Raw genomic sequence first — 12,350 nt, forward strand, 5'->3', positions numbered from 1 at the left:
AGAAAATGCCTGCGATTTGGTAGAAAGGAGATCATTTTAAATACATCCTTATGAAATGGAAAAATCGCCTTTTTCTTTAATGTTTTTCAAATATATTTATATTCTTTAGTTTGGATCAGCTTCTCATCTCAGCAGGGGACCAGCGAAGACTGCAGTCTGTTTTGTCATCAGTGGGGTCCAAATCGACCGTCCTAACTCTCATTCAGGAAGCGAAAGCACAATCAGAGGTGAGTGAAACCGGACAGGCCGGGGAGAAGGAGCGGCGGCCGCGTGTGTGCCCAGGTGTGGGCCCCCAGCCCGGAGAGGCCCCCCAGAGCCCCGGAGAGCCCCACCCCGGGTCCGTGCAGGGCGTTCTTCAGCTGCGCCTGACTTCTCTCTCACTTCGCAGCTTGCTCCTCAAGCTAGGCCTTGTCTTGAATTCCAGGTGCAGCTGCTGTTTTAATTCCCCAGTGGTGACTAGCTGCCCTCCTCCTCACCCCCCACATCTGGAGTTTGTCTACAGAGGTCCTCAGAACGGAACTGGGTGTCTTGGAGATGGGAGGGAATGAGCACAAGCACAGCCCGGCCGCTAGGAGGACATTAACGACTTGTCAAGGGAGCCCCCTGCTGGGGAAATGGGTTAGCGCATCTGTGTAGCCCTGCCCGGGCCCCCAGCCTAGGGGCTTCTGAAGCCTGGGGCTCAAGACAGTGTGGCTAACGGGTCCCTACAAATGAAGTCCTTCCATAAATCGGAGGTGACAGTAAACAACAAAAGAAGCCATGGTTCATATCTAGAATATGTCTCTGAAGAACAACATTAATTTCTCAGGACTACCCATAGAGATTCAAACCCTAATAAATGAATATTTCTGTTTAGAGGAAAAAAAGCAAACATGAACAATTTCTCAACTGGTAATATAACTGGGTCACTGATGGATCCGAGAACACTGTTGCAGAAATTCTAATATTACCCAGAAGGGCTGTGACGTTGGCATCCACTGAGGAGTGAACCAGGATGGAGAGGCGGCCAGTTGCCCTTGGCTCACGCTCCCTCTGGTCCGCAGCCCACTGGTTTCGGTCTGTGCAGTGAACCTTGAGACGTCCAGCATTTTTCACTCTCAGTAAAAGGGACTAGTCTGTCATCTCCTTCCTTCAACTTGTGACAATAAGTAAGCATCTCCTGCATGCAAGTCTTGTTCTGGCACTTCCAGTCAAGGTGGCACGGTGGGATCACGCTTTGCCGGGTCCCTTTTCCTCCAGACATTTCAGTGTTAGAGAAAACGGAGAAGGAGAAAACCAAAAAGTCTCAACCAACTCACAAACGGGATGTGCATTTTCAGGGACCACAAACAAAAGGGGAGACTTTTTGTGTGGACAGGATGCCAAGCGCCACCAGGAGGGGTGGGGGGCATCCTCTGGGGCCTCCCCCGCCCTCGCTCTGGTTGTACACTCCCCACCAGACAACCCTGTGGTCTGGTGTGGAAGCGCTTTCCTACTTGGATCACAATGCGGCTCTTCCCCTTATAATCCTGCAGGCTTCAGTTGCTTTCACGGAGCAGCATGAGCGGAGATGTCCTCGCTCTACCATCTTCAGAAGTTTCCTGCTTGCTTTTTGAGTGTGGTTTGTGGTGCTGAAAATGGAACTGCACACGATTCCCTGTGGCTTCCTGATGGGGGCGCTGTGAGAGATCAGAGGCGGAAAACAAGCCCTGCCCCTCTGACCTCAACACACCCAAACCTTGGCGAGCTCTCGGGGCTGCACGGAGCTTCCCTGATGCTGTGCTAAGCTACTTAGAGGCGAGATTTGGCCTGACAGCTTCTAGCACACTTGTATCCTCAAACACAACTAGAAAATTTGAGTAAATTAAAATTTTGGTGTTATGTCCTGGAATGCAGGAGAATCCCATTTTCAAATATTGTCTTTGCTCCCATAAAGGCACTTAAGTCTCTGAGAAGTACTGCATTACCTCCCAGAAGCTACACAAAGGTCATTTACCAGACCACATGCTCCCATTTTCACTGAGAAAGCCTAGTCCTCATTCTCTCCACTGAACAGTGAGCATGTAAACAGTTGGCCTGAGCAGTAAGTCTGCCCGATATTCTAGTGTTGACATATGGGCATTTGGGTTGAATGAACTTCTTTAGGGAGGTGTAAAATGTTTGGGGTTACTCTTTAGGACACACTAATGGAACTAAACTCTTTCTTTTAAATATTGGGTTCCTTCCCCAGCACACTACGGAGCTGGGTCTCTCTCTTCAGTGTTCTCACTTTCTCTCATCAAAGCAACCCTGAAGGAGTTAGATGCTTTTTCTGTTGCTGAGCTGAAAACACCCTGAACTGACAGATTATGTATCACTTCATGGGGAACCTCGCAATACAGATCTTTAAAATGTTGCTCATCATACATAGTGTGTGAGCAAAAGAAGTAAAAATTCAGAATTAGCTAAAATGTTTTATTTCAAAATAGCTTTTGTTTGATGCTTGAAACATAGGACATCCTTTTGTTACTTAACCCTAGGACACTACTAGGAATATTCTAGTCTCGATTCGAGTTGACAAAGTACTTTATATTTTTTAACATACTTTGTATTTTATGACAGTTCAACTGCACCTGAAATCCAGTGAACTGAACATGGCGGGACGGGGACATAAACTGGCGGCCTCAGCTCCTCTCATCCTGCCCCTTGGCATTACTTCTCTCTGATCTTGTTGACCTTGGCTTGGCTAAACTGTAGACAAACAGTTGTACAATAAAGAATGCCCCTTCAAGATCAAATGGTGTGCTATGATCAGATTTGGGAAGACATAATCTGGTGCTTGGAATAGCTCCTAAATTGTCCCCTGTCCCTGCCCCATCCTGGCTCATGTCCACCCTAAACATGGGTCTGTAGCTACAGGATGGACCCTCAAAACACCATCGTGTCAGCACCACCCAGGAGGGGTGCAGGATGCTTGAGATGAAGCTCCTCCGATTCCGATACTGTGTGAAAGCTCCCAAATAACCACCGGGGTTCGTGCTGAGCAGCTCTGCCCGAGGACTCTTGGCACCAGGAATATACAGTTGCCTCTTGAACAACACAAGTCCACTTTTGCACGAGATTTTTCCAGTACTGTAAATGCATTCTCTTATGATTTTTTTAAGATTATATTTATTCATCAGAGCGAGAGAGGAGAGATCGAGCACAAGCAGGGGGAGTGGGAGAGAGAGAAGCAGGCTTCCCGCTGAGCAGGGAGCCCGATGCGGGGCTCGATCCCAGGACCCTGGGATCATGACCTGAGCCGAAGGCAGACGCTTAACTGACTGAGCCACCTGGGCATCACTTCCTTATGATTTTCTTAATCACATTCTTTTGCCCTAGCTTTAAGAACAGGGTCTATGATACAACATAGAAAATTAACCAACTGTTTCTAAGTAAGGCTTCCAGTCAACGGCAGGCTCTTAGTGGTTAAGTTTTAGGGACGACGTTCTATGCAGATTTGACCGTGCGGAGGTCGGTGAGCCACCCCCTGGGTTATTCAAAGGTCAACTGGACTTTTTTCTGTTTCTTTTTACTAGAATAAAGAAGATGTTTGCTTCATCGTCTTGAATAAAAAAGAAGGCTCAGGTCTGGGATTCACTGTGGCAGGAGGGACAGACGTGGAGCCGAAACCAGTTGTGGTAAGTGACCACGTCAAGATGCTCCCCGGGAAGTCACTCCTGACACAGTCTCAGAGGTGCTCAGGACAAAATTCCCACCCGTGAGCTCACAGCACGCTGCTGTTTGTCTCCTCCTAACAAAGCAAAAGTGGCAAAGTGGGGGGAGTAGGACATAATCTAGCCATTGGCAAAGATACACATTTTTACCACAGAGCCGACCGATGTGCAGACCGAGTGCCCTATTCAATGCCAGTACGTGTAAGCACGGTTTTCTGGAGTTTCCTCATGTTCACCTGAATACTTAAGCACTAGAAAAACACGAGAATCAACTGACCCACTCTGCATGTGCTTCTGAAATTACTTCCTTCTCAAGAACCACCTCCGATTTTAGATCACTCAGAGGCCTCTGAGATCACGAGGCAGGCCGCCCCCGTGAGGCCAGACCAGGTCCTGTTCGTTTTTGTGACCTTACTGCCCGGTGGAGCGCCAGGCACAGATCAGACGCTGGCGAGAAGTTGAGGAAAAAATGTATTCAGATGCTGGCACCGACCTTTGTAATTCCCTCCCTCACACCGCACAGGCTTTCAATGAACCGCGTTCGTAGGATTTTGCAAACTTGCCATTAGAAAGTTCCTCTACCACAGACTTGCATCTGCCCTTTTGCTTTGACTGAAGTTTCCAAAGCTTTTGTCTTCTCCTTGCCCCAGGTGCACAGGGTGTGTTCTCAGGGGGCTGCTTCTCAGGAAGGGACTGTGAACCGAGGGGATGTCCTTCTGTCCGTCAATGGCGCCTCGCTGGCTGGCTTAGTCCATGGGGATGTCCTCAAGATTCTGCACCAGGCACAGCTGCACAGAGATGTGCTCGTGGTCATCAGGAAAGGGAACGATCGGCCCAGAGCCTCCAGTGGGCAGGAAGCCAGTGGGAAGGGCGCGCTCTCCAGGAAGGCCAGCCCGCTGGAGCCCGGTGTAGGTAAGACAGCAGCCCGGCAACCGGCCAGGTGTGAGCAACCGGCAGGGCAGGTTCTGGCTGAACAAAAAGGGACCTAACTACTCTCATTAGGGTCAGAGAAATCAAATAGAGGGGCGCATGGTGGCTCCATCGGTTAAGCGTCCAGCTCTTGATTTCAACTCAGGTCATGATCTCAGGGTCGTGAGATCAAGCCCCCATCAGGCTCCACACTGGGCTTGGAGCCTGCTTAGGATTCTCTGTTCTTCTGTCCTGCCCCTCCCACCCCCTAGCCCCACACCATCTCTCTCCCTCTAAAAAAAAAAAAGAGAAAAGAAAAGAAATCAAATGTAGTGACGTCTAATGTTTGTGGATACTTCTTGAAAAAGCAGTGTTCCTAGTAAGAGAAACCACTGCCCTCCATAGTTAAAGCCATGCTGTCGAAGACTTTGAACGACTGCTTGACAGCTTCTCTACATGTATGAAGAAAGAAGTCCTTTCACATTTATATCTTCTTAGGACTTAGGTAAAACACGAAACTCTTGTGATAAGGGGAATCATGGAGAGTATGCAGAAATTCCAAACTGCCATTTGTCCTTGGAAACACCAGGGTTTGTATTCTTTCCTGTTTTAGAAAAACATAAGGAAATGAGGGGGCACAAATGTTTAAAAACAGAGACTATAGCCTTAATCAACCAAGAGCTTATAAAAAGAGGTTGAGAAGTGGATTTCCTAAGCGCCCTCCATACTGTCATCCCAAGGCTCGCTGGGAAGGCATACGAGGTATTTGCTCGGAACTAAGTACTGCTTCTATTTCTGAAGCACAAGGCTGAGGGCGGCCTTCAGAGAACTACTTCAGACCTCCGTGGTGTCCTCTCCCTTAGAGTTCAGGAGCAATGTCTTTAGTCCTGAGAGCACGGAGAGCCTCTGGAAGCTCAGGTCAGGGCACTGCCTTCTGGAGAGGTCTTTGGTTTCTTCTCAACATCTCTTCCTAGTAAAGTCAAGGGTAGTTGAATTCCTCTGTTCAACTTGGCTTCATGGTGGCCTGGGCTATCCGTGATTTCTTTGCTGCAAACAGCACTCATTTCCACTGAACAGATGGGAAACTCTTCCTGTCCAGATGCCTCCACAGGCTGGAAGTATTCTCACCCTTCTCTGTTGTCTTGCTTTTGCGCTTCTAGAAAACTGAAGCCCGTCTCAATGTTGGGAAACACCTTAAGTCCTCAGACCTTGTCATGCTCACCTTTGCCCCAGCACTGTCTCAACTGCTTGGTCTATTTTCAATGGATCCAAGAAACTTAACATCACAGGAAACTCCTGGCAGCTTCCAGAGTTTTTAAGCCTCATGAACTTGCGATATGGAAGGCTATTGTCATTTATAATCAATCATTAAGTATTCCTGGGACACCTTCAGAACATCTGGCCTTGAACCAGATTCTATAGAGTCACCAAATTATAAGCACTTCCAGGGCTTAAACTTTTTCATAGTCCTATTCCTTAAAATTCCCCTGCCCAGGGCTCCACCTGAACCCACGGAATGATCCCTTCACGTGCCCCGAGAGCATCCCACTTGAGGACAGATGCAGTGGGCTGCACAACAGAGGCACCTAGGAAGCTTTTTAAAATCCTACTGCCCAGCAAATTCACCAGCTCAATTAAATCAGGGCCCTGAGTCACTAGCTTTCTAAGGTTCCTAGGTGATTTCAGTAGAATCCGGCCCAGAGCTGAGAGCCGCTGTAATGGGCCTGTTCTCCTGTTTAACAGCAAGTGAAATCACCTACTGAAATTCCTGTGGCACATTGCCTTCAGACCCCGTGGACGTACAGTGACCTTCTTCAAACCACACCGATGGACTGACCTTTCTGTTCAAAGGCAGGGATGCTGGCTACCTTAGCCTCAAGCCCAAGTGGGCAGTTTGCACGCGTTTGTTGCAGTGGAGGACCCATTGCCAGGGAAACGTGCCCCCCCACACACACACCCCCGTGGAGAGGGGAGATGGCAGCAAGGGCAGGAGCATGCGCAGCAGAAGGGGGAAGGCGCGGAGCTCCGGGACCCACGATCGCAGTCTCACGTGAGGCCTGGCACTGGGGTGTTGCAGGTTATCAGTGCCGGACTGTGACCCTCTGCTGCCGTCGGCACTCAGCGTCGGCAGGACATTGAATCTGATTCCCCAAGCGTGACTTCACTGAGACACACGACCACAGTGTACGGGGCTTGAGGGTTTCTGCTTGGGCCCCAAAGCTGCCTCCATGCTTACAGAAAGTGCTCAGGGGCGCCTGTGTGGCTCAGTCAGTTGAGTGTCTGGCTCTCAATTTCGGCTCAGGTCATGATCCCAGGGTCCTGGAACGGAGCCCCGCATCAGGCTCTGCGCTCAGCAGGGAGTCTGCTTCTCCCTCTCCCTCTGGCCCTCCCCCCTGCTCACGTGCATGTGCTCCCTCTCTTAAATACATAAATCTTTAAAAAAAAAAAAAATGCTTTGAAGAGCAAATGGTGCACGTACAGCAGGAACATAGCCACGAGGTCAGCTCCAAATTTGGGAGACCAATCCTAACGCTGGTTTCAAAGGGAGACGGGACTCAGGGGCGCTGGGGTAACACATTTGGGGGCCTGGAGAGGTGGTGATGAGTGTCATTTCCATCCTTACGAATGTCGTTGCTGCAGGGAAAAGCGGACCTTCACATGATGCGCTGTGTGTTGAAGTGCTGAAGACCTCTGCTGGGCTGGGCTTGAGTCTGGATGGAGGAAAATCCTCAATGGCTGGAGATGGGCCCCTGTTCGTTAAAAGAGTATACAAAGGTAACACCCTAGAAAAGCCAGTCGGCTCTTTTCTGTGTCTGACTGTGCCTTCCCTTTGGAAAACGTTCTCATTGTCTCTCACATACAGGGTGTGCTGTGTGTCAGCCCTGCTGTGTTTTACACGTATGAACTCATGTTGCTCCCCCCCGACAATCCTATTATCCCTGTTTCACAAAGGAGAGAGTGTGCCACAGGGGAATTACACAAGCACCTAAGGTCACACACACAAGTGGCAGAACAAGGCCTGAACCCAGGCAGTCCGGCTCCAGGGTCTGTGTCCCTAACCTCCATACCAGATCCCTAACTCCGTGTTCGTAACTAGTATTAGCTGTAACTCATGTAAACATACCAAGTTAATGCCATCAAGAATTGCCAGCCAGGGGTAATTAACATTGACCAAGATTGTATTTATTTCAAATTGCAAATACTAGACTTCAGGAAGGTCAGATGAGAGCAGTAAAGATCGTTGAAGTATGTGGTAGATACAAGGTCTCTTTATGAACTTGAATAATTATTTTATGATCTTGGACAGTTCTCAAAAATCTCTTCAAGTTCCTGAGCTACACAATTATATTCAAAAAGTATAATTATACTGGGGCACCTGGGTGGCTCAGTTCCTAATCTCAGGGTCGTGAGAGTGAGCCCCCTGTGGGGCTCCATGCTCAGCGGGGAGTCTGTGATTCTCTCTCCCCCTCTGCCGCTTGCCCCCAGCTCTCAACGCATGCTCATTCTAAATTATCTTTTTTTAAAAAGTATAATTATACTAATAATATCAGTACATATAAAAATCTGTATATCCTATTATATATAATAGTTAATATTAAGAGTATCAGTATGTAATATATAGAACATACTCATGGGGCGCCTGGGTGGCTCAGTCATTAAGTGTCTGCCTTCAGCTCAGGTCATGATCTCAGGGTCCTAGGATCTACCCCGCATCAGGCTCCCTGCTCCACGGGAAGCCTGCTTCTCCCTCTCCCACTCCCCCTGCTTGTGTTCCCTCTCTCACTGTGTCTTTGTCAAATAAATAAAATCTTTAAAAAAAAAAAAAAAACATACTCATAACCTTGTTATAGAGAAAGCTGGGGTGTAGAAATATGTAGAGCTGTGTAAGTAATCTCCACAGTCACTGATTAGCGATCACAGTACATTGGATAGAAGTGGAACCTGTATTCCTGCATTTACTGGGCATTTGGACTGTTGATTAAATACGTTGAAAATACCTTCTCCTAGTCCATTGCTTATGTAGTTAAATTTTTCATGGGTATATGCTCTGTGTGTCTTAAGAACTATTTCCCTATCCTAAGAACACAGGCCTATCATTCACAGATTTTTCTCATTTAAGTTTTTAGCTTACTTGGAATTTATTTTGAACACTATGAAAGTGCCCAGGCATTATTCTGCATTTATTCTCACAGGTGGTGCAGCTGAACAAGCTGGAACAATAGAAGCTGGAGATGAAATTCTTGCCATTAATGGGAAACCCCTGGTGGGGCTCATGCACTTTGATGCCTGGAATATTATGAAGTCTGTCCCAGAGGGACCCGTGCAGCTGGTGATTAGGAAGCACAGGAATCCTTCGTACAACAGGCACCGGGAGTGACACTCACTAGTGGTGCTCGTTACATTTTTTAACAAGAATCTCCTTTTCTCAGTTCCCTTACTTTAGCAAATCAGAATAACTTCTTTAAACAGTGGGTTCCTAAACAGTATAGGCAAGGACTATAAAAATCTCCAGGTTTTTACTCCTAAAAGAAGAGCTGACCTCTGCGTGCGACGGCAACGGCGCTGACCTCTGGAAGCCTGCTACCTGGACCACGAGGCCAGGAGGGATGCTTTTGCTTCGGTGCCTGTCCCCTGCCTTTTATGTTTACTGATGGGGATACAAGATGTGGCCTGTCCTTCTTCATTCGAAACACCTACTTAAGACCTTCGCATCCCTCCCCTCCTCGCTCACCGTACCCAATCCTGGCAGTGAGGGAGCTAACCCAGTCTGAGGGGCAACACCAATGTCACAAGTGAAGGACTACAGTTTTATATAGTTTTGTAAGTAAATAAGAGAACGCTTTTAGGCACATTCAGTGGAAGGAACTGTAGGTCTGTACGTTATGGTGAAAAGAAAGTAGACTTAAAAAAAAAAAAAGAAAGAAAAAATCAGTTATGACCTAACAGTTAAGCTGAGCTCAGGAATTATCCAAAAATGAAAAAGCAAAATAACAAAGTGATATTTTTTAGTGAGTGTAATGTGCAATGTATGGCTGCAGAGTTCAACTCAGTGGATTACAGATCATCATGAAGTGCTGATCGTGATCTGAAAGTGTAAGTCGTAAGGCTATTTTACAGAAATGCCGTTCTGATAAACCATACTAAATAGCCATGAACTTTGCTGCTTAGAATGAGCAGCAAGTTCCAGCTCTGAAAGCACCTTGCATCTAGTTCGGAACTGGTCTTGAATAAGTGCTTGAATTCAAGACCAGTCAACACAGGAGTGGGCAGAAATACTACAGTCACTGGGTTTCCATTTCTATATTTTATGCACTCCAAACACTAATTTAAGCTAAATTTTTAGAAATCTTTTTAGCATCCTTGGATTTATAAACATAGGCATTACATTTACAACCCAAAGGGCGGAGCTTAAAAATAATCCTTTTAGGGGGCTTTGGGGTGGGTTGGTTGGTCTTCCCCTTGCCCAACAAGCGTAAGGATAGCCCCTTTCTGAGCACTGGCCCGCTCTTCCTGACCTGGGTGTAATGACGCCGCTGCAGTGACGGACGTGTTTGCTGCTTTTGTTTTCCTGTTTTGCAAACTCTTCCTTAGGCTAAAACTATTTCCGTGCCGAAGACTGCTGTGCCTCACACTGCCCGTGACACTCGTCCCGGCTGCTCTCTGTCAAAGCATGACTTCTTCCCAGTAGCTGCTCCCAGTTCCAAAACTGGCTTTTCTCCTCCGTACTGCACCTTCTTTTCTTAAATTCCAAACCTCCATCAGCTTCATTTACCAAAATGAAAGAAGAAGACAATGGGGAGTGCGGGTGAGTCACTCTTTCAAGGTAAAGAAGCAGAACTGTGTCGCACAACCCAGATCCGAGGGGGAAGCAGACCAGCTGCTCGAGTCCTGGGAATACGGGTGAGGACACGAAACCTGCGTGCATGAGGATGCCCAGGTTTTATGTTGGACGCTTCTTTCAATAACCTACAGCCTGGGTCTATGGCTTAGAGAAAAGAACTGAGGTCACTGTACCCCCCCCCCCGCCCCAATCATGGAGATGCTTGAGCTGTCACCTTCGTACATCGTTTTTCCGAGTGACTCATCCCTTACAGAAAACCTCCGTAGAGTTGGCCCACAGGGGTCTCTCAGATGAGAATGAAGTATCTGGCTGGTGTGAGCCCAGATTTCTCATTTTTTTTTTAACAGGTTATACAAAAGAGAATGTGGTACAAAAGTTAGCTAGAAAGACCTGATTAATTTAGCTTCTACTTTTCACTACACTTCCAGGTAGGATACTATAGGCAGTCAGTGCAAGGTGCATGCTAGATTGTTTTTAAGTCTCTGGGGTCAGTTGTGTGGTTTCTGCTTTCTTGCCTAAATGGTTAAGAGAGTTATTTGCCTCCACTCTTCCAGCTGTGCCTCCCAGTAAGAAATTCACAGTCCTATGTGAACAGACCGGAATTTCTAGAGCAATTTGGAGCAATGGAACGAACGGTCTCCTTCTGAGAGTCTCTCATCATCGTATCTGAAGAGTGCAAGGGTAGACCTTTCACTCTACTAGCCTAAAGTACGCTGAAGTCATCATTTCTAGTAGATCTTGCCAGAAGGGTTCCCCTGGCCAACAGTTGGAACTTAAGGGAGAAAGCAAAAGGCTAAACTATCTCTGACCCTAAGACAGAAAGCTACTTATTTGTCTTCAATGTTCAAGGCATGACTAGTATTTCTAATTAGTCTAATTCCCACACTTCCTGAAGTGAGCACTAATGGTATTATATTATCCTACTAAAAAATTTCATTGTTTTGGTTTTCTAATTCATCAGTCATCCACAATAAGCTATGAGGGTAAATACGTGTTATAACAAGTAAACTGTAGTTGCAAGGATATTCTGTGAAGGTTGAAATAGGTTGGGTTGCATTTCTGTCCTCCAAACACATCTCATTTAATTTTATGGTTGACTTAATTGGCACCACACCTGTTGTATGATATTCTATATTATCCTTTATTTATGTAAAATAAAATGCCTTATATATTATTGAAGAGTAAGTGCAATAATATGAAATAGCCTGTACATTTTTAAAATGTTGTCGCCAAGTTATGTAAATCCACATCTCTGTAAACAACCTTTTTTAAGTAATTTTAAAAAAATAAACACTGCTTACTACTTGTTTTTTTTTTAAATTCTGCCATCTATAAGGTAACCTTGTAAAATCTCAAGATAAGAAATGTTTATTACCTAAATTATTACATCAATGAGTGAGCAGTCCAAAAGCAACAGAAAATCAACAACTCTTACATGGCCACACTAAGGATCTGGCATAATCGAAAGCCATTCCAGCTCCTGAAATCTTAAACATCCCATGCCTTTGCAACCTCCTCACCTTCTGGATCTTACCCACCCCCCCTTCCTCCCATTACCACTTAAGTCTTCTGTTTCAGCAAGCCCTCTAATCCCCTGACAACTGTCCATCTTCTCCCCATCAGAACCCCCACCCGTTCATTTCTCCTCTGTTCAGACTAGACCCATGGTACAGCACAAGCTCCACCCAGCCCAGACTCCTCACCCTCGTCCCAGCTAATCAGGGATCCTTCCTTCCAACTAGCCAGTTGGTTCCTACACTCCTCTTCCTAGAGAAAATCCTACAACCACACAGAATAATGCTGCTAGAAATTCCTGGTTTCCAACCACAACTGAACTCCCCATGCTACTCAGCAATTGTTTGTCAGTTTTTTTTTTTCTCTCACTTGTTTATAATGACTACAGTTCCTCCTTTCTCTCAAAACCG

At 46.6% G+C, this 12,350-nt stretch overlaps 1 protein-coding gene across 6 annotated transcripts in view; it reads left to right on the plus strand.

The window, feature by feature from the left end:
* The window catches only part of PDZD2 (PDZ domain containing 2), a 342,311-nt gene extending 330,365 nt beyond the window's left edge, over positions 1–11,946 (plus strand). For all 6 annotated transcript variants that reach the window (XM_032415461.1, XM_032415459.1, XM_032415460.1 and 3 more), the window contains 5 exons: positions 110–227; positions 3,537–3,638; positions 4,325–4,586; positions 7,224–7,358; positions 8,777–11,946. In XM_032415461.1, coding sequence (XP_032271352.1) covers positions 110–227; positions 3,537–3,638; positions 4,325–4,586; positions 7,224–7,358; positions 8,777–8,961 — 802 coding nt within the window. In that variant the 3' untranslated portion in view covers positions 8,962–11,946. The remainder of the gene's footprint in view (positions 1–109; positions 228–3,536; positions 3,639–4,324; positions 4,587–7,223; positions 7,359–8,776) is intronic.
* Positions 11,947–12,350: the final 404 nt, after the last annotated feature.

The sequence above is a fragment of the Phoca vitulina genome, unplaced genomic scaffold (assembly GCF_004348235.1).
Source record: "Phoca vitulina isolate PV1807 unplaced genomic scaffold, GSC_HSeal_1.0 scaffold17, whole genome shotgun sequence".
Classification (NCBI taxonomy): Eukaryota; Metazoa; Chordata; class Mammalia; order Carnivora; family Phocidae; genus Phoca; species Phoca vitulina.